This window comes from Artemia sp. Qi Xiang Cuo, chromosome 7, assembly GCF_049724085.1.
Source record: "Artemia sp. Qi Xiang Cuo chromosome 7, ASM4972408v1, whole genome shotgun sequence".
Lineage (NCBI taxonomy): Eukaryota > Metazoa > Arthropoda > Branchiopoda > Anostraca > Artemiidae > Artemia > Artemia sp. Qi Xiang Cuo.
The window spans coordinates 12,484,922-12,505,474 of NC_142800.1; the positions used below are offsets into that span (position 1 = coordinate 12,484,922).

The window sequence follows — 20,553 nt, forward strand, 5'->3', positions numbered from 1 at the left end:
CAAAATAAACTTTAATTTGTCCATAAATCTCTTCCTAAAAGTCAAAGTCAATTCTAATGTTTGCAAAAATCCATTTAAGGTAACATACTTTCGGCAAAATATGTTACCGTCAAACTCGCAGAATGACAAAACCTAATGTTAAAGAAAAATGCAAAACTTTTTATTGGAAGTTATTATATACTAATGATCAATCCGAAAATGAATATGACCTAGGAATAACAACAATCACTCCATGCACTTTCCAGGGTTACGTGGTCTAAGCAATCTTGGAAGTTATCCAGACCGTTTCATTGTATTAGCCTTGATAATTTGCTATATCATTATTTTATCTTAAACGTTAAAACATCAGGCAATCTTGCTTAAAAGCTGTGTAACCAACGACACGGAGAAGTAACCATTATTCCATATAAAAACTTAAACTCTACCTTAAGAAAAATATTCTCAAATCCAACACAGAATTCAAATTGTGTTGATGCACCATGATTAATTTATTCCTGTCCGTTTAAATTGGTGTTTCTTCACATTTTTGTTTCTTCATTTGGTGTTTCTTCACATTTTTGTTTCTTCACTTGGTGTTTCTTCACATTTTTGTTTCTTCACATTTTTGTCGGGAAGTGATCATTTCTATCAGGCGTGATTCCGGTTCAAGGACGACGCAACTTGCCTGCCTTAGTGCTGACAAAAAGTTGTTTGAAGGGGGTGAGTGGGGTGACATTACAAAGTATCTGGTTAATTTATTCCCATGCCTTCAATTTTGGTGTTTTTTTCATATTTTTGTCAGGAAGCGTTTCTTTTCTGCCAGGCATGATTTCGGTTCAAGTGTGGTGCAACATGCCCGTCTTAAGGGCTGGGCACACGTAGCTGATTTCGGGAACTGATTTCCAAATCAGCGCCGATTTTAAAAGAAATCGGCGTCGATTTGAGCTTGAAAAATTTTCTAGTTTTCGGCACCGATTTACAAAATCAACGCTGATTTTCATCATGATCATCAAAAAAGAAAATAGGGATACAAATAAATAGTCTGCCAGAGGTATCTGTGGTGAAAGACCCCACTACTGAGCTCAGAACTAAGCTGAGATCAATCAAGCAACTATTAATAAACTCCAGCTATGTACGAGAATAACACTGCTGCGGTTAAGGTAGGAAATGAGGTTAGCGGCTGGTTTTGTATTAAATCAGGAGTTAAGCAGGGTTGTGTTCTATCCCCCTTTATATGGATTATTTTGATGGACTTTGTTTTAAGGCGCGCAGGAAAGGCAATTGGATACCACGGAATCAAATGGGATGAAAAAAGTCTCCTGGACTTGGATTATGCTGATGATTTAAGCATCCTAGATGAAAGTGTGAGCAAAATGAATGAAGTTCTAGAGGTTTTGCGAGTTCAGGGTGCTAGTATTGGTTTGAAAATCAATGTTAGGAAGACTAAGTAGTAGTAGGAAGATATAAGTGAAGATGAAAAGGTGACGTTGGGTAATGAAAAGATTGATCAGGTGGGCAGCTTCACTTACCTTGGTAGTATTATTAGTAAAGATGGTGGCAGCAGGGAAGATGTCAAAAGTAGAATAGACAAGGCTCAGGGTGTTTTTTCACAGTTAAAAAAAAGTCTGAAAGAATAGGAAGATAAGTCTGCAAACCAAGATTAGAATATTAGAAGCTACAGTGATGACAGTGGTCAAATAAGGCTCTGAAGCATGGACACTCCGAAAAGCGGATGTAGATTTGCTAGATGTTTTCCAGAGAAATTGCTTAAGGATTGTTCAGGGTGCCCGGCTCACTGACCGTATTTCAAACAATAGGCTATACGAAAAATGTGGTTCAATACCGCTTTCTAAGTCTATAATGAAAGAAAGGTTGAGGTGGTTAGGGCATGTTGTGCGGATGAAGGATGACAGATTGCCGAAGATTGTTCTTTTCGGCCAACCATCTAGGGCTAAACGGAAAGCAGGTCGTCCCCGTCTGGGGTGGGAGGACGTCATAAAGAAAGATTTAAAGGAAATGGAAACTTCGTGGGCGGGTGTAAAAAGGGAGGCTTTGAATAGATTGGGGTGGAGGAGGAGCGTGCGTAGCTGTGTTGGCCTCAGGCGGCTTGGTGCTGCGATGTGTTGTTAGTAGTAGTAGTAGTTGACTATTTGTGTCCATTTTTTTTTTTTTTTGAAAATTTTGCGCAATAAATTTTTCTTTCAACAGATTTTTCTTACCGCTATCGTTTTTCCACCGATGCTGAAGTCGGTTCCCGAAATCAGCTACGTGTGCCTAACCCTTTAGTGCTGAATAGAAAGTTGTTTGCAGGAGGTGGGTGAGATGGCACTGCATAACATCTGGTTAGTTTATTCACTTGCCTTTAATTTTGGTGATTATTCATAGTTTTGTCAGATTTTTTTTTCTTTTCTGTCTTAATACAGACAGCAATAATTGAACCTCGAAAACTGTTCTCTAAAACACCTGTTTTGTAATACTACTACTACTACTAACAACTCACTGCAGCACCAAGTCACATGAGAGTATGGGGAAGTACATTTGAGTGGCGACGCACTGTTTTTTAGGGAATGGAGATCGGAAAGATAAAGGAACAAGATCTTAAAATGGTAAGATGTGTGATGAGGGCAGAGTTGATGTAATTTTTTCTTCACTCTTTCGTGTATCTTGTCCTTTTTTTACGACCATGGCCCCTGTGATTATAGCACTAAAGTGATCATATCCTATTATATACTGAAAGGCAAGTTGTGAAAAACAACTGTAAAAGAATTACAGCCGAGTGATATTGGAGAACATGTAACAAAACCAGAACCACTGATAAATGAGTCTCGAAGAGCTGATGAGCCTTTTTTATTCTATATATTAACCTTTGCACAAGTTGTATTATAACCAGAATTCTAAGCACTTCGAAAACTTTTTCTTTCTAAAAAGGATAAAAAGTATACTTAAGTAATTTTTGTGATACTAATCTATCAAAAAGGGTAGAATCAAAGTTAACTACAAGTTTTTATTCATAACTAGGTACCAAAACTGCAAAATTTCTAGAACTAAATCAACCAAATAATAGAAAACTAGCTAAAATGCTGTTTCATCAAAACTGCCAAAAACAACTCACCACAATACCAATTTTAAAATATCAAATTACCTTTATCTAGTAAGTAAAAAAAAATTTTGAGAATACACTGAATTCATATTCAAACAGCCTTCAATAAAATAAGTTGAATAACTATTAAGATGGCACTAATCTCATCATTTCGTGGGTCAGTTATCTCCAACCAAAGTATATGGGAATCTGGTGCATAGCATTTAAGTTTTCCATTTACTATTTCTGTAAATAGTTTCTTAGACTACACATTTATTTCATTTACATTTATATGAAATGAAAACATGCTACTAATAGCAATTTCACTGTCTTAATTCAGTTTTGGCCATATTAATACATTCATTTTAATTTAATTCCACTATTTCCGGGTAAAAAATTTGCGATTTTTTCTTAAAATAGCAATTTGACCATATGTTATCATTTAATAATTCAAACTAACAGATAAATTATCTCTAAGCAAACGACAAGTTTTCGTTTAAGGTAGAAATCGGCAGAACTCTTAAAGAAGAAGACACTTGAAAGCACATTTTTGCTACCGAATTCGGTATAGCCTCGTCTTGATTGACATTCACCCTGTCAGCAGCATTTTTAGGAGGTGGATCATTTTTGGACAGTCAGCTATGATTGGACAGCCAATATGACTTGTTAGCCTTCTAAAATTTCGAAGGCTATGATTGGCTGTCAAACTAAACCCGTTTGCTGCTGGCAGGGTAAATGATGTCAATCAAGTCAAGCCTTTATTACTTTATAATTTTGCTAGTTTTCCGTAAAATCTAGTATTTTTCTAAAAGTTAATCTTTTTAGTTCTTCTTCTTCTTCTATTTCACAGCAGGCAGGCTTTTCAGTTGATACTATTTAGGTCTTTTTCTTTTGCTTCACTCTATGGGCTACAGAGCTACTGGCTTGATTGTCTCTGATTTATTAGATATCTTCAGATATCTTTCAGTGGATCTTTTGACTCAAGGAGTTCAAATATAAGAGGATAGATATCGATTTCTATGCTCTTTGTGCAAGGATAGTGGGCTAGGAGTTTATATTCCCTTACAAATCTTCTTCTTCTGTTTCAGTAAACGTGGGCTTTTCTGTCGAGACTATTCGGCCCTTTTCCTTTTTGACTCACTCTGTAAGTTGTAATGAACCACTGCAAGTGATTGTTCCTTATTTAACTTGTATTGGCTTGAATTTGTTTCAAGTTTTCCGTAAAAATCTAGTATTTTTCTGAAAGTTAATCTTTTTAGTTTATATTCCCTTCCAAAGTTACTTTTAAGGGCAAAATAATCGCCTTCTTCTGTAAAACACCCGTGAAAACAAAAGAGAACAGATGAAAACAAAAGTGGAGAAAATACAAGATAAGATGACCCAGACAAGTATTGGCACTTTTTCCAGCGACGTCTGTTCAATTTGTTAATGTACACAAAGACTTACAGCACAACCAAGGCACTATATCAACAAGGCTAAGCCATTTAGACTTATGTAGCTGTGTCAGTGAACAAAAAACCGAGATACATTGTTGAGATCGCACAGAATGGAAAATCATTGAAAAAAACAAAAGAAACAGATTCAAAATGAACTGAAAATTACATATATATATATATATATATATATATATATATATATATATATATATATATATATATATATATATATATATATAAAATATATATAATGGCACACGTAGGCACTTTATGAATGGCATAAGAAATATCTAGTCAAGTGTTTCATCTCCTTGAATTATACATTATACATATTAGATATTGCAATTTTCTTTTCCCAAGAGTATATACTAAAATGACACACTGAATTGTAGCGTTGACACACTTTCATATTCGATGTACATTAAAAAAAAAACAGCTTCTACTCAAAAAAAGATTCATACTATGGAGGGAGATAATGACTTGGAAGGAAGTGACTGAATTGGGAAGAAACAAAAATTTAATATCATTATATATTTCAACGATCATAATTAATAAACTTGATCAACCTTTTTTGGTCCCATTGTGTTCCTGTGAGCTTCTGAAGTTTTTCGATTTTTTAAAACTATATAAACCATAAAACCCAATCCACCAGTACAATATAGATACATTAATTTGTAATCTACTATCAAAAGCATGAGTTTTGGCGCGCTCCTTGGGCGTTTTCTTCCACCACAGCAGCGAAGGTTCCCAAAGATGTTTGAAGCAGGTAAAACCAGTTAGCTTTATATGCCTCTTATTACCACTGTTTATTGGAACTATGCTTGTTAGATGCCTGGTTTGTTTACCTGCTCCAGGGTTGCCACCCCTAGTGATACTTTACTATTTCTCGTGATTTCTTTTTCATAGCCTAGTGATTTTATTTTGGCTACTGGTCTTTAGTTGTTTCTTAGAACACCTAGCCATTTTTGCTTTTATTACTGATTTTTTTCTTAGAATTGCAAGAACATCTAAAAAATACGATAGAAAAGGCTCGCAAGTGCTTGAATAAGAATAAAATTAGCAATGAGATTCTTTTGGTCTCCATGTAGAATATCTCCTATTTCCTGAGCAAAACTGCCTTAAACTTTTTTTGAGACACATAAATTAAAACTACACTTCTAAAGATTTCAAGAAGATTTTTTTTGCTCATTTATTGATTTGTTTTTCTTAAGATTTAAGTAATTTTATTTTTGACGTGGTGGCAACCCTGACATGCATGCATTTTTCTATGCCGTAATAAACCTATACAATGCATTTATACACAAAAATGCACTGACAGATTCCAAAGTAGTGATCTTTGAAATACCCAAGCATTTTAGTGCAGACATTTCATTACATATGGACAAAAACAATAAGACAGTCACAAGCACATATCATGAACAATAGTAGATAATACAACACAGTAAAGAGAATCATAGTAACCATAATATCGGAAATAATAACGATGCTAATGATATGAACTGTTAATGAAAGCTTTATGCACAAGAAAATAAAAGCCAGTGAATTAAAGTAAATACGAGGATATTTACCACATGAATCAGATAATACAACACTTATGGCGCGCATGCATAAAAAAGAAGCGCCAAGATTCAATTAAATCACAAGAAATTTAAGGAGCATATACCTCGAAAACATATAAATAGAGTCAAAGGTTAGGATTTGACCAGTCATTGGCCGAGATTTTCCTTGGAGGAGGGAATTACCCAATTTAAGCCCCTTGCCCCAAATGCTGAAAATCAAATCTTGTGGCGAAACATTTTCATATTTTCGTAAATCGTAAAAATATCGATGGGCAGATTTCAGCCCTTTACCCAACCCCTTTTAATTATAGTTCTACTTAGAGCATACATTGTTCCTTTGTCATAGGCAAAACCAAAACAAGCTTTCGAAAGTAATAAGCATTAAGAATACAATCAATATCCTACAGAATGATATATGGCGTTTACTCTTAAGACGAAGAGGTGCAAGAATTTTAATACTGCAGACAAGATCAGGGTGAAAGAAATGCGAGCAGTCACATAAACCCAAAGTAGTCATACACCAATCATGCAATTTATATTCTTCAAATTATCCAAATAGCAAAATAGGGCCGTAGTCAGTCGAGATAGGGTACAGTGGGAAGGCCACCAAGATTCAGAACTAACCCATGAGCCACTCCTTGGAGCCTTTTTATCTAAAATTAATAGCACTATTTTCTTAAAACTATTACGGAGCTTTCCAAAATAGCATTTTACCTTATTTTTCTGAGAATATTTTTTAAATGATAAAATTTTAGAAAAATAACAACTGTAGATGATGATTCTAATGAAAACATAATGTATTATTTACTGTTTGGACTTCGGACTCTGAAGTTCAAAACTAACTTTGAAAATCTATGCTAAGAAATCTAAGCCAGATTTGATTTTTCAACAAGAATATATTATTATATTATTTTTAATATTTTCTATAAGGTTTTCTCTTTTTTTAAACTCAATCAGTGCCAGAAGGGAATTAGACTTCAGATAGATTTGGCAGATGAATTTTTCAAAACACTGTTCCAAGGTTACGTTATTAAGATGAGGGACAAACGCAGGGACAGGGGGAGGAAGTGACCCAAGGCACCCCTCGAAGCCCAGAATTTTTATGGAATTTCTGAATAATTCTTATCAAAATTATCAAGTAAAATTTTGTTAATTATTTGGTCCCTCCTGAAAGTATTTTTTTCATTATTGGGCCTTTTCATTATTTCATTATTCCTGCCTATGTGCCTGATTAAGGTCAACTTGCAGCAACTGCTTTTTCAGAAACCTTTCGATTACTGGATTCAAGCCAGTTAATTAACTGCAGTGACTAGCAGAACCGCACATACCGTTGGCTAATTGCATACGTGGTTCATTTTCAAAGTTTGTTGTCGCTGTCACGCCTGAAGGCCGTATTTGAAATTTTGTACTTCTGAGAAAACTGCAAAAAACTGCAAAACTCCTAAATTATTAAGTAAACCCAAACATAATGATCGATGAGAAACTGGTTTATGTGTTGGAAGCGGAAGCGCCTAATACGCTTCCTAACACGCTGGAAGCGCCGAGAATACGCCGGTGGGTTCCTACCTCCGGATGGTGCAGGAGCAGCACTGCCAGTTTAATTTTATGTTTGATAAAATCAAACAAACACACACCCCCTTTCCCTGAATGATATCCCAGACCTCCCAAATGTGGACTCCCTCTTACCCCAAAATCGAAATGCTAAAATTACGCCCTTGTCTAAAAAAGGAATGTATGTTCAACCATACATTGATCGTCCTGATCCACATTCCCGGAGGGTAACGTATATTCAATGACAGTTTGACCCCCCTAATCTACACTGCCTTTTTGAACTTCTCTTCTAAAAATACGTTCAAAAGGGCAATGTATGTTCCACCACACTCTGATCTTCCTTATACATATTGCGAATCATTTTTGGTTATTATTTAAGTTGTTTTGCTATCGCAGATACAACATATACACATTACAGTGACGTTTTGTTTAGAGCAGTTTTCTTTTCTTAAGTGCATAGCAAATGAAAAAGAACAAAAAGCGCTTAATAAAAGCGACGAAGGTTAATAACGTTCAAGGCTTTATCGATCATAATAATAAGACTCTAGAAACTCATAAGTGCATAGCAAATGAAAAAGAACAAAACGTGCTTAATAAAAGCGACGAAGGTTAACAACGTTCAAGGTTATTAACGTTATTAACGTTAATTATTATTATCGATTATAATAATAAGACTCTAGAAACTCTAGTAAAAATATCAAATGGTATATTGTGCGTGAAAAGGAGTTATATTATATTATGAACATGGTGATTTAGTGACAGGGAAAAATTCAACGCAGTGATATAAGAAGCATAAGAACAATACAAAAGGAAGAGTATTTAAACAAAGAAGTTACTGGATAGATTGGAGATTCGGTAAAAAGAATAGCTTGTCGCAGCAAAAATTTTATCTGTAGAGGGCGGGGGTGTGCAAGGCTGTAAAGAATGATTCCTAGTCATTGGAAAAAAAATCTCCTAGACTGGCCCTTTATTTATGGATATAGTATGTGACAGAAAATAGCTGCAACGGCAAATGAATAAATATTGAAATTGACATACATGTTCAGGGTTACAACCACCTATCTTCAAAGGATGGAGGGGACGGTTCCCCCAAGAAAATTAAGAACCATTGGCAAAAATAAGTTTTTCTCTATTTGAACCTGAGATGTTTTTCAGGGAATTTTTGTCTTAAAAAATAGCTTTGTGCAGATTACACTAGACGACAAAAATTTTTTTCTTTGTTTAGGGACCTAAAAACATATGACTCGAATACAACAATTAAGGCTGAATTGGATTTTTCAATTAACTGTTGCTGGCCCTATCATTTTCATTTGTTTTATGTAAATTTGGGTGCTTTGATCAAAAGAATATACATATATATATAGTGAAGTAAATTGGAATAAAAAGTGAAGTCAGGTTTTTGCTAGTACCCGCGGTTTTTAAGTGATGATTTTTTGAAGCGCATTCTTGCCTGAAATACTAAAAAAAAAAATAATCAGCCACAATCAGTTAAAATTCATTATTTAAAGAATATGGGTACTAGACAAAACCTTCCTTTGAGTTTACAATCATTGGCGGATCCAGTGGGGGCGAGGCCCCCCCACCTATTGTAGTCTCAAGTAGCGTAATTTACTTTATTAACTTAAGCTTGCGTTAATTAAACTTGCTCCTAACGCAAGTTTATCGGATCAACCTATTTTAAATCCTGGATCCGCCCTTGTCCACCATACAAAACTGCACAAGAAAATTTTTTAATTAGTCAAGATTGCTGTTTTAAATCCAAAAACGTCAAAATTTCACAAAAAGCAAGTTTTGAAATATTTGCAATTCTACAGCAAAAGTCAATCGATCATTTTAATGTCGGTTTTTAAAGTCAACGACAGGAAAATGCACGATAACGCTAATTTTTAGCATGAAAAATTTCCAATATTGCGAAAAATCCCCAAAACAAATAAAAAAGACATAAATAAATTGCCTCAATCAGTTAATAGGGTCAAAACTGTACCCACAACATAGGGACCACGGTATGAAACTGAAACTTTGTGCTTAAAAATGAGATCTCACTTATATAGAATTATAAAAAAAATAAATGAAAAATACTAATTCAAAGGTACATTTTGGAAAATGTTCATTCACCGCTCCCCCAAAGGAAATCGGGTACAACTCTACTATCGGCGAACACTTAAAGGTGTAACACTACAAATTTCAGAAGAATTAAAATAGTGCCTAATAAGAAAACAAAACCTAAAAATCAATAAAAATGGAAAATCTAGCGTCAGATCCAGAATAAATAGATTGCCTTAAACAGATGTTTTCCCTTGGAGTCGTTCGGATAGCTCCCCAATAAGCTCCATATAAATCAGCGGCTCCATATTCTTTCCCAGTTGCATTAAAACAAACCAATCTCCAGGTTGGCATTTGTTATTAATCAAATTAACGTCAGCTTGTTTGGAAAGTCGGGCCTGGTTTTTCAGCAAAAACCGACGAGCTTTGGGGCTCAAAACGACCAATACTCTGTAGATCAATGTAAGTCCAGTGAGAACTGCGACGATAATGAACCAAAACCACATAAAAACATAGATTTTTTCATTAACAATATTTAGCGGTAGAACGCAGAGTCCATCGAAACGCTGGACTGTTCCAGAAGCACCATATTTGTGGAATGTGCACTTGGTGACTTTAGGAAAAACTTTGGCCATAGGGTCCACTCGTCTTTCAGGGTCTTCTTCTGTAAACGAAAGTACCGCCGTTCCATACCTTAAAAGACAATAATGTAAACGCCAAATCAGTGCAACTAAGGACAACATAAAACAAGACAAAAATATAAAGCGCGGTTAAACCGACAACTCGGCCTTAAAAACCCATGCGATGAACAAGTAATTAGTAATTGCAGTCAAGGCCGTATCCGGGAGAGAAGGGGCTAGGGAATTTGAACCCTGCACACTCCCCCCGATTTGTTTATCCAACTCATAAAGACGTAATAAAATCACATAAAATAAAACACATTTTGATGCGTTTTTAAAAGCTTTTTTTGCACACCCCCCTCCCTCCGAACAAAAATCCTGGATATGGTCTTGATAGCAGTTTAAAGGTTTGATGTTGCCTACCAAGTCTGTTTTAAAAGGATAAAAATAAAAAAAGACATAACAAAACTATGCAGATGTCACCAATCGCTACCCCAGAAAATAATATTATTTACGTGGCATTTTATGTCGACGGATTCAACAATTGCCTTCCAATCCAGAGCAGGCAAAAGGTGTTTGATAAGAAGAGAGTGGCTCCTGAAGGGCAGCATGCTTGACCCCTTTGCAAAGATGAGGATGAAGATTTGGACCATTTCCTCCGGAAGTGGTGCTCTTTGATTTTAAGGAGAAAATATTTACATGGAATTGATTTGCTGCTTCCTGGTATTCTACAAAGTAGGAACCCAGTGGCGGATCCAGAGGGGGGGGAGGGGGGCGCGCACCCCCTAAAGTGGTCGAAAGTAGTGTAATTTACTTAATTAACGCAAGTTTACGTTAATTTAACTTGCTCCTAACGCATGGCAGGGGGGGGGGTACCCGGTTTGAACCCCCTCCCCCCCCAAATTTTTGACCGAGTCGAAAATTAGTCTAAAAAATACCTGTAAAGACATGTTTAAACAAAGTCCACGGGGAAAAATCGGGTAACCCCCCCCTCCCCCCCCCCGAATAAAAATCCTGGATCCGCTCTTGCCCCCCCCCCCTCCCCCCAAAAAAAATCCTGGATCCGCCCCTGTAGGAACCTAACCACAATAACTCGAGTCGGTGTGTTTTTAGATAAATGTTTAGAAAGAAAAAAAGAAGTTCAAACGATTGAGTTATCTGGTTGGCAGATTAGGTATTTATCGTTTTGTAGTTTTTGTTTTGTTAGTAATCTCCTTGTTTTGTATGATTTTTTGTTTGTTGTGTATACATAAAAAAGCCCTCTTGGGCTTTTGAAGTACAATAATCTATCTATTGTAATTCTTTTTGTTTTTGCAGGGAGTGCATTTTCAATGCAGGACAAATTGTAAACGTTAATTGACGAATGGTACCAAATGTGGGACGAAAAGATAGCTCGAATGACAAAATACAACGGCTCAGACGAAAAACTATTTCTTTTTTCTCCTTGTTTTAGAGTGCCCTAGTTAGTAAGAATTTGTAGAACTAAAAGAATTAACGGTACTTGTTGATTATTCAGAACACACTCAAGAATTTTGATCTGAGAAAACCGGTTTCATAGCGACAAAAACGAGAGACAAAAATCATTGGAATTATAGATAGATAGATAGATAGATCGTGTATTTCAAAAAGCCCAAGAGCCATATACACACAAAAAATATGAAAATAGAAAAATTACAACAGAGCAAATTACAAACACACATTAACATGAATACATAGCGAAAAATACCTTCTGGTAAAATACACAAAAAAAAAAAAATAACTTTAATTCCATATAATTAATAATAATTAATTGTAAAAACATTTCCTTCTTTTTAATCCCTTCTCTATGTACGCACCAATACGAAATATTGTGGTTGGATACTACTTTGTAAGAAATTTGGAAGCAGCAAAACAATCCCATGTAAGTAATTTCCCCTTAAATCAGAGAGCACTGGGCACTTTCGGAGAAAATGGTCCAAATCTTCGTCCTCATCCCTACAAAGAGGACACACATGCCGACCATCAGGATGTACTATCCCCCTGTCGAACACCATTTGTCTACTCTGGATTGGAAGGCGCTTCGCCCTAAGTTGAATCCATCGACATAAAATCATAGCCGGTAAATTAAATTTAAAATAAATTTCCTCTCCAAAACTAGGTTTAACCTGATTATAATGATTCAATGTAGCAGAACTTAAAACCAGCCCTTGCCAATACTGAATTTCTTAACCCTCTAAGATAAATCATACCTGACTTACTAAATTTGTTGGTAGATCAGGGGAACCAAGACCGTCATTCCATAAGTAAGCCATACCCACACTTTCTAGTAATGACCGAATTTGGGATGGCCACGACCTTTTCGAATCATAGCTCAACATCTGATAATAAGCAACACTTACTAGTCTGTCTTCATTGCACCTAATGATCTTCAACCAAAATCTAAGCATCAAAATAGACCTACGTAGTTTTAACAAAAACAGGCCCATATCACCTTTCAGAACCTGTGAATGAGTTGTCTGATGTAATCCAAATAGTCTTTTATAATACTGGAGCTGGAGGGACTCCAACTTGTGTGCCGCTTCTCCGCCCCAAATCTCCGCTCCATATTCTAATACTGGTAAAATTTTTGTATTAAATATTCTTTTATGCATTTTTAGATTTTTAATTCTCATTATCGTCAGATTTCTAAAATTTGCAGACATGGCCACTTTGCCTCTATTAATTAATTCACCAACATGACTCTTTAAACTTCCATTTTCCGATAAAACAAATCCTAAATATTTTATTCTTTTACTTGCTTTAAGTTCCTTATTATTAAATTTAAATTTATAATTATTTTCTCCACTTGTTTTCCTTTTTTTTTAAAATAACAACTTCACTCTTTTCAACATTCAGCCTTAGTTTTTTCATCTGCAAATAATCATCTATAAGACTCAAAAGCGTCTGCAGATCTTGCGGTGTGCTAGCCACCAAAGCAATATCATCTGCAAATAATAGTAGTGATAGTTTATGGGTCCCTAGACTAACATTCGGAGCCCATCTATTCTCTAGATAATCAACAACATCATTTATAAAAATGTTAAACAATTTAGGAGAAAGAGTGCTGCCTTGTTTTACACCCAGCTTAATATAAAAAAACCTAGAAAACCTGCTACCAACTAACATGATTCCACTCACACAAATATACATACTCACTATCAACCTCACAAACAAATGAGGGAGGCCAATTCTAACCAGGGCATCCTTTAATAGCTCTCTGTCGACACTGTTGAACGCCTTGTGGAGGTCCAGAAATCCCACATAAAGACAAGTTTTTCCCTTTCCGTATTTATCAATTAATGCCCTTAAAATAAATATCGTATCTACCGTCCCGTACCCTGTTCTGAAACCTCCTTGTTGTTCAGGTATTATATTATTTTTATTTAACTATTTAGAAAGCCTTGTATCTAGTATTTTCTCCATTATCTTACTTAAAGCAGGGACTAGCGCTATTAAACGATAATTTATGTGCAACTTAGGGTTACCTCTCTTAAAAAGCGGCATAAGCAATGATCTCTTCCACTCATTTGGCCATTGTGCTGAAGTTAGCACCTTATTACAAAGGAAAACAATTATCGACATAAAAATTGAAAGAAAATTCTTAAATAACTTTATTGGTACACCATCGACCCCCGCAGCCGAACCTCCTTTTAAATTCTTGAATACAAACTTGACCTCATCATTACTCACTTCCCCAACTAAATCATAATCATGTTCCTTCATGGGATAAACAACCATCTCTGTGGTATGTGTTACCTCTTGTAATTCTCCGCAATCATCTTCCATGCTTTCTAGGTAATCAGGCCAAGAGTTGGCGTCTGAAGCCACCTGTGTCTTTCCTTTTTCATTTCCAATATCATTCCTTATATAACCCCAAAATTTCTTTAAATCTTTATTTCTAAATTAATTTGCAATACCCAGTTTCTTCTTAATCTCAAAATCTTTTTTTTCCTTTTAATTAACCTTTTGTAATCTTTTCTTTTATCTTTATATTCGGCTAATCTTAAACTTTGCTCTTCAGGTTTATCACATTATTTTAAAAGATTCAATAAATATCTGACCTTTTCTTTCATTAACTTACACTCCAAATCAAAATATCGCTCGTTTTTATTTTCATTTTTATTCAGATTACACGATGCGATGCATATCATAATCCTGCAAATTATTTCATTTAACTCAATAATTATACCATGCATATCTTTTCCATCTTCTTCTAACGGTTTCAACTTATTTGTTATATGCAACTTCATAAGCTCCCTTTTAAATTTTTCACAATCATTATCATTTAAATCATATCTAATTCTTTTTCCTAAGCCCTCTAACCTAAGCTCCCTATTAGATAAATTTCTAACTCGAGGAACAACATCCTGAAGCTTCTCAGTGTTCAGCTCAAGCTTACTAGCTCTATGATCGGATCCAACTAAATCTAGTACATCAATACCAATCGATTCAGGTACAAATTTTGTATTAATCAGCGCATAATCTACAACACTTGGAGTTGGGCCCAAAAGGCAAGTGAACTCGCCCAAACCCTTATCATTTCCAAACCTTCCATTCGCAATGATCAGACCATGTTCCCCGCAAAGCGCCAGGAGCTTTCTTCCCCAAACATGTATTTTTCTATTTTTATCTTTATTACTTCGCGGTAGTCTACAACAAATTGGGACCAAATCCCCTAAATATGAGATTAATAAATCTGGAACCTCAACCTCAACGCCAGTATAAGCATTGAAATCCCCCATAAAAACGCACTAAAAATCACTATAACTTTCTTGTATTAGTGACAAATCATCATCTAAAATTTCCCAAGTATTTTCTCGATTATAAGAACTATTTTGTGGAGGGATATACACAACGCCCAAAATTAATCTCATCCCACATTTAAAACAAATACGTAGCCAAAGTAAATTTTCAGATCTACTATTAACTCTTTCATAACCATCAATAGCTGATGATTTAATCAAAACCAAAATACCACCATAATGTCTATTATTTTTTGCTGGTTTACGCACAACCTGTTCAACCAAAAACCCTTGGAGAGGTGATATAGGAGAATGATCATTCCATGTTTCAATAAACGAAATCACCTCAGATGAAAGTTATTCATCATATAAATAAGGTAACTTATCACGTAGTCCTTATATGTTCCATGACAATAAACCCAGTATATGGCTCTGTATTTCCTATGCGTCTATGCTTTCTGTCATTGAATTAATATCACTAGCCATTTCTTGGAGGTCCTCGTTCCTGGCCTCTGTCGAAGAAAAGGCAAAATGGTAATACTCACGACTGCGACTATTAATATCTGTTAGCACTTGCTGACTTTTATCAACAAAATTACGGGGAAAACCACTGCGAGGTCGTCTGTTAACTCCTTTTCTTGGAGAATGGTTTCCTCTGGGTGCCACGTTACGAGTGCCTGGTCGATGTAGGTCGTTAGGGCTTATAACAGCACTAGTAGGTCTTTTAGTTGCCAATACTGCCTGAGAATAGGCTGTTGATGGTATCACTGTCTTGGCATCGCTATTACTGGCATCACTATCTAGCCCCATCGGGATAACAGCAGGGTAATTTGGGAGTCTAGCACTAGGGGGTGGACCAATATTTTTAACTGGCGCCAAGTTACATTTAACCTCAATCACAGCCTATCCATCGTACCTGAATAGTCGGCCTTGGATAAACAGCTTGTCACCTCGTAGCATTGCATCACGGCCGTCGTTATGTGCAAGATTCATAATTTTCTTTAAGTCTTTAAGGACTTCTCTTTGTTTAGCTGTGTTATCTGGGGCAACCGATAGACGTCCCTTTCTCAATAAGGAACTATTTTTTAAGACATAGTCTCTGATTTCGACCGAGTTTAGCTTCACTACTACTGGCCCTGATTTCAATCTAAAAATGTCACGTACATCACATCGACTCATTTTGAGAGAAGGCGTAGCACGGTTTAATAAATCCATTATTTCTTGCTTCACAGTATACTCGCCGTTCTGTTGCGGAGTATAATTATAAATAATCAAATTTGTTCTTTTCTGCTCTGTTTCGAGCTAGTTGGCTCGTTCAGATATGATTACTAGGTCTGATTTCACATTTTCCAGCTCTTTTTTAATTTCTTCATTTGTCTCAACATTTCTAGATAGCTGTGTACTATTGTTATTCATCTGTACTTGTAAGGCAGCAATGCTATCCGAAAGTCCAGGAATTGCATTAACTTTCTCCGAAAGCGCTGGTAATAAATCCAATTTGAAATTTATTTCTCGCAAAAACTGTGCATTTTGCATTTTCTCGGCCTCTAATGTTTGGTTTGCCATTTTCACACTTTGGATCTTGTCAATGTACAAATGTAGTCCTTAATTAATCTAGTATTGTAACAAAGCAATAAGTTATTTTTCTTGTTTTCGAAAAAGATATTCACAATTTTGGCACAAAGCCACACACAGGTAAAAAATTGGTTACGCAAGCTGTCCAGATTTAATCCTTTATTTTATCCGATTGAATTGCTCTTAACTCTCTGAACTCTGAATCAATACTGAATTATCAAGGAGGCACACTTGTGCCTCTATAAAGAGGCGACCCACCACAATGTTAAGCGATTTCAGGTCCTAGAGGTCGCAGAGAGACGGCGGTAATCGCATTTTGTAGCCCAAGCTCAAACTAAGAAACTTGCAAAATTTCATCCTCCTCCGACTTTATCTTCATGGGGTAAACTGGGCCGGAAGTTTGGACCCTCCCACCACAGCCCCCCGTTAACGTTGTCCGATTGGGCGGAAATTTAGAGGTTAAGCTTTCCTAGGGCCCGGGAGCTTATCCTCGAAATTTCAGCTCAATCCGATCACTCCTTCCCTGTTTTCAAAAACCAAATATAGCCACTTAAAATTCATTTCTTTTTTTTTTCTTAGCCACGCCTACAGGCCACAGTTGGCAACGGATCCGGTTGAATGAGGACTGAAAAAAACTACGTTTTCTAAAGAGTTAAAGAGGCTGAGTTACAAGGTCGAACCTTAAAACGTACAGGGATTAGAGGCACAGTTGCACGCTGCCCCCCCGCTTTCGCAGCCTTTAAATAAAAAAAAATTTAAACTGAAAGTAAGGAGTGACATTAAGTCTTAAAACGAACAGAAATTTTTCCGTATATGAAAGAGGCTGTGCCCTCCTCAACGCCTCGCTCTTTACGCTAAAGTTTTTATTGTTTAAAAAACGAGTTGTGGAGAAAGTCAAACTTTAAGCGTAAAGAGGCTGTGCCCTCCTCAACGCCTCGCTCTTTACGCTAAAGTTTTTATTGTTTAAAAAACGAGTTGTGAGAAAGTCAAACTTTAGCGTAAAGAGCGAGGCGTTGAGGAGGGCACAGCCTCTTTCATATACGGAATAATTTCTGTTCGTTTTAAGATTTAATGTCGCTCCTTACTTTCAGTTTAAATTTTTTTTTTATTTAAAGGCTGCGAAAGCGGGGGTTTGGGGGGCGGCAGCCCCCAACTGTGCCTCCTAATCCCTGTACGTTTTAAGGTTCGACCTTGTAACTCAGCCTCTTTAACTCTTTAGAAAACGTAGTTTTTTTCAAATAATATGGAATTATATTGGACTATATATTTGCACAATAGGGGGGTGGGGCTAAAGTATAGCGGATCGGCATGCAAAATGTTTTAGCTACAATTATTCTGTATATTATGAAATAAGAACTGTTTTCTAACTTCACACTATCCAAATACTTTACCCCCCCCCCCCTAATGTGCAAATATATAGCCCATATTATATAAATCCAATGCAGCCTGTCAAACTAAATAAGTCGTGTGGCTATGAAATATGAAACCAGTTTTTACAGATCTTAAGTGTGTTCTGAATGATTAATATGTAACAAATGGGAAGGCGTCATAACATCTAACCGTAAGGAGCACTAACGTCAGGAGCTCTACGAAATCCGTCATAACATCGACAAAAAAAATCCGTCGGACCCACTGACCGTCATAACTTCTAAAATTTTAAAACTTTAGTTTTTGGGGTTTAGGGGGGAAAAGGTTCCTAGGTTAGGTATTTAATATATGCTATGCTTTACCCCCACCCCCCTGATACGCAAATATATAGCCGAAATTTGTTTCTAAACTATTATACACTTATTACTATTATATAAACTTATAAAGTTTTTTAGATGTTCTGACGGTTAGTGGTTCTGACGGATCTTCCTTTTAGATAGATATTATGACGCTTAGTACTTAGAACGCTTAGAACGAATTTACGAATTGCTAGGACTTGCTGCTTTATTAACTATTGTTTAATCAGTGTTAATAATATGTCGATGTCGATGCTATCGTGCGAAATCGACGTAATTTGTTATTTGTCGGGCTTAGTTTTCCAATCACTGTTTTTCGTGACAAAGCTGGCATATAAACAACAGGGTTTATTCGCAAATACATAAAATAAAAGTCACGCAAACGTAGAGCGATACTTCAAAGTATCAAGGACATCCAAATGAAATCATTTTTTTGCTTTTAGACCTATCTTATGTCTATTTTTACTTGAAGACAAGGTTATGTCTTGATTTTTGTTTGAAGGGGGGGGGGGACTTCAATAAAAGCAACAAAATTTGTTTAAATGTATTTTTTTGTTATTTCAAGAGTCGGAAAAATATTTTTTGGGGGAGGTTCAAACCAGAGAAACTTGTGATAGTTGTGACGGTTGTTATTTACTTGTGACGGTTAGTCGAAATGGTAGCACCCCGTAACAAATTAATCAAAAATATGACCAAGAATAAGAATTAAGATTAAATTGTATACTAGTGATTACAAAACCAGGAGCGTTCGAAGGCCTTTTTTGGGGGGAGGGAAATGATAAAAGAATTATTTTATAATTTAAATACGGAAAGCCCAATGATTTGGAACAATTTAGAATTTCAGGGGGGGGGGCTTTACTCCTGCGTGCGTTGCTGTACACATAAGCATCTCTTAAGTGTATAAGTCATATCTCATATTCTCTGTTGAGAAGATGGTGTTTAAGAGTGTGATCCTTGTTTTTTTTTCGAGGGGGGGGGGGTATTTTTTCGCGAGGGTTTTACAATAAAAAAAAACACTGTTTGTATACATTTTTGCTTGGTTTTTAAGAGCTGGACAAAAATTTCAGGGGGGGGGGTAAACCGCTGACCCCCCTGGATACAGCCTTGCGGATGTCTCATAGAAATGTTGAGTATTCAACTGACCCTATTCCTCAGCAGGAGAAGCAACAGTTTATACAGAAATAGTAACTATCTTCTAATAAATACCATCACAATTTCAGCTAAAGGCAGTAATTACCATTTAATGCATTTATTATTTTTTGAGTAGTTCTACTTTGTTTTTAATGGGAGGGGTAATTTTGTCGAGAGTAGGGGTAGAAAAAGAAACCTAAAAAATCTATCTACTGCAAACAAACAGTAGGTATTGAATCAGAGGCGGATCCAGGGGGAGAGGGGGCGCGTGCCCCCCTAACGTCGTTTAAAGTAGTGCAATTTACTTAATTAACGCAAGTTTGCGTTAATTAAACTTGCTCCTAACGCAAGTTTATCGGATCAACCTATTTTGCGCCCCCCACCCCCTAAAAAAAACCTGGATCCACCCCTGTATTGAATGAAGCAGAGGAAAAACGTCCGACACGATTTTTGATAAAAACAGCGACAAATTAAAGAGGATAATAAGATCTCAAGCATATATTGCAGTTTCTCACATTACTTCATCTTACCAGCAAGAAATACAAAGGCAGCCTTTTCATCGTGGTTGCAGCACTAAATGCAACTTAGTAAAGAGCGAACCACGGCCCATAGTAGCCCAAATAATAAAAACGAGCTTTCAAAGAAATAATGACAATTATTTCTCAGATAACACTAGCTTTACAACAGTATTTTTTTTTTTTTATTCAACTGAACAGTAATTAGTAATGAGGGAAAAAGGTCATGCATAAAACACTAAGAAACAGGACTTTCACAAGGATGGACTTGACAGAATATATTCATGACTAATAAGCATAGACACAGGGGAGGGGTGGAGATGGATGATCCTCGATCGGAAATAATCACTCTTCTCGAATAATACTGACCTACACGGTAAAAAAAAACAACGTAATTTCACGTTGACGGAGTTGTTTAACGTTCGTTCAGCGTACTGTCTAGTTGTTGGATTAACGCGAAAGTACGGTTTTTTAGAGTATAAGTGTAATTTAACGTTATATATATATATATATATATATATATATATATATATATATATATATATATATATATATATATATATATATATATATATATATAT

At 36.0% G+C, this 20,553-nt stretch overlaps 1 protein-coding gene across 1 annotated transcript in view; it reads right to left on the minus strand.

Annotated features, from left to right (window-relative positions):
- Positions 1-4,033: 4,033 nt before the first annotated feature.
- The window catches only part of LOC148949962 (innexin inx2-like), an 89,549-nt gene continuing 73,029 nt past the window's right edge, over positions 4,034-20,553 (minus strand). Inside the window, exon 3 of the mRNA XM_089092033.1 lies at positions 4,034-10,340. Coding sequence (XP_088948159.1) covers positions 9,884-10,340 — 457 coding nt within the window. The 3' untranslated portion in view covers positions 4,034-9,883. The remainder of the gene's footprint in view (positions 10,341-20,553) is intronic.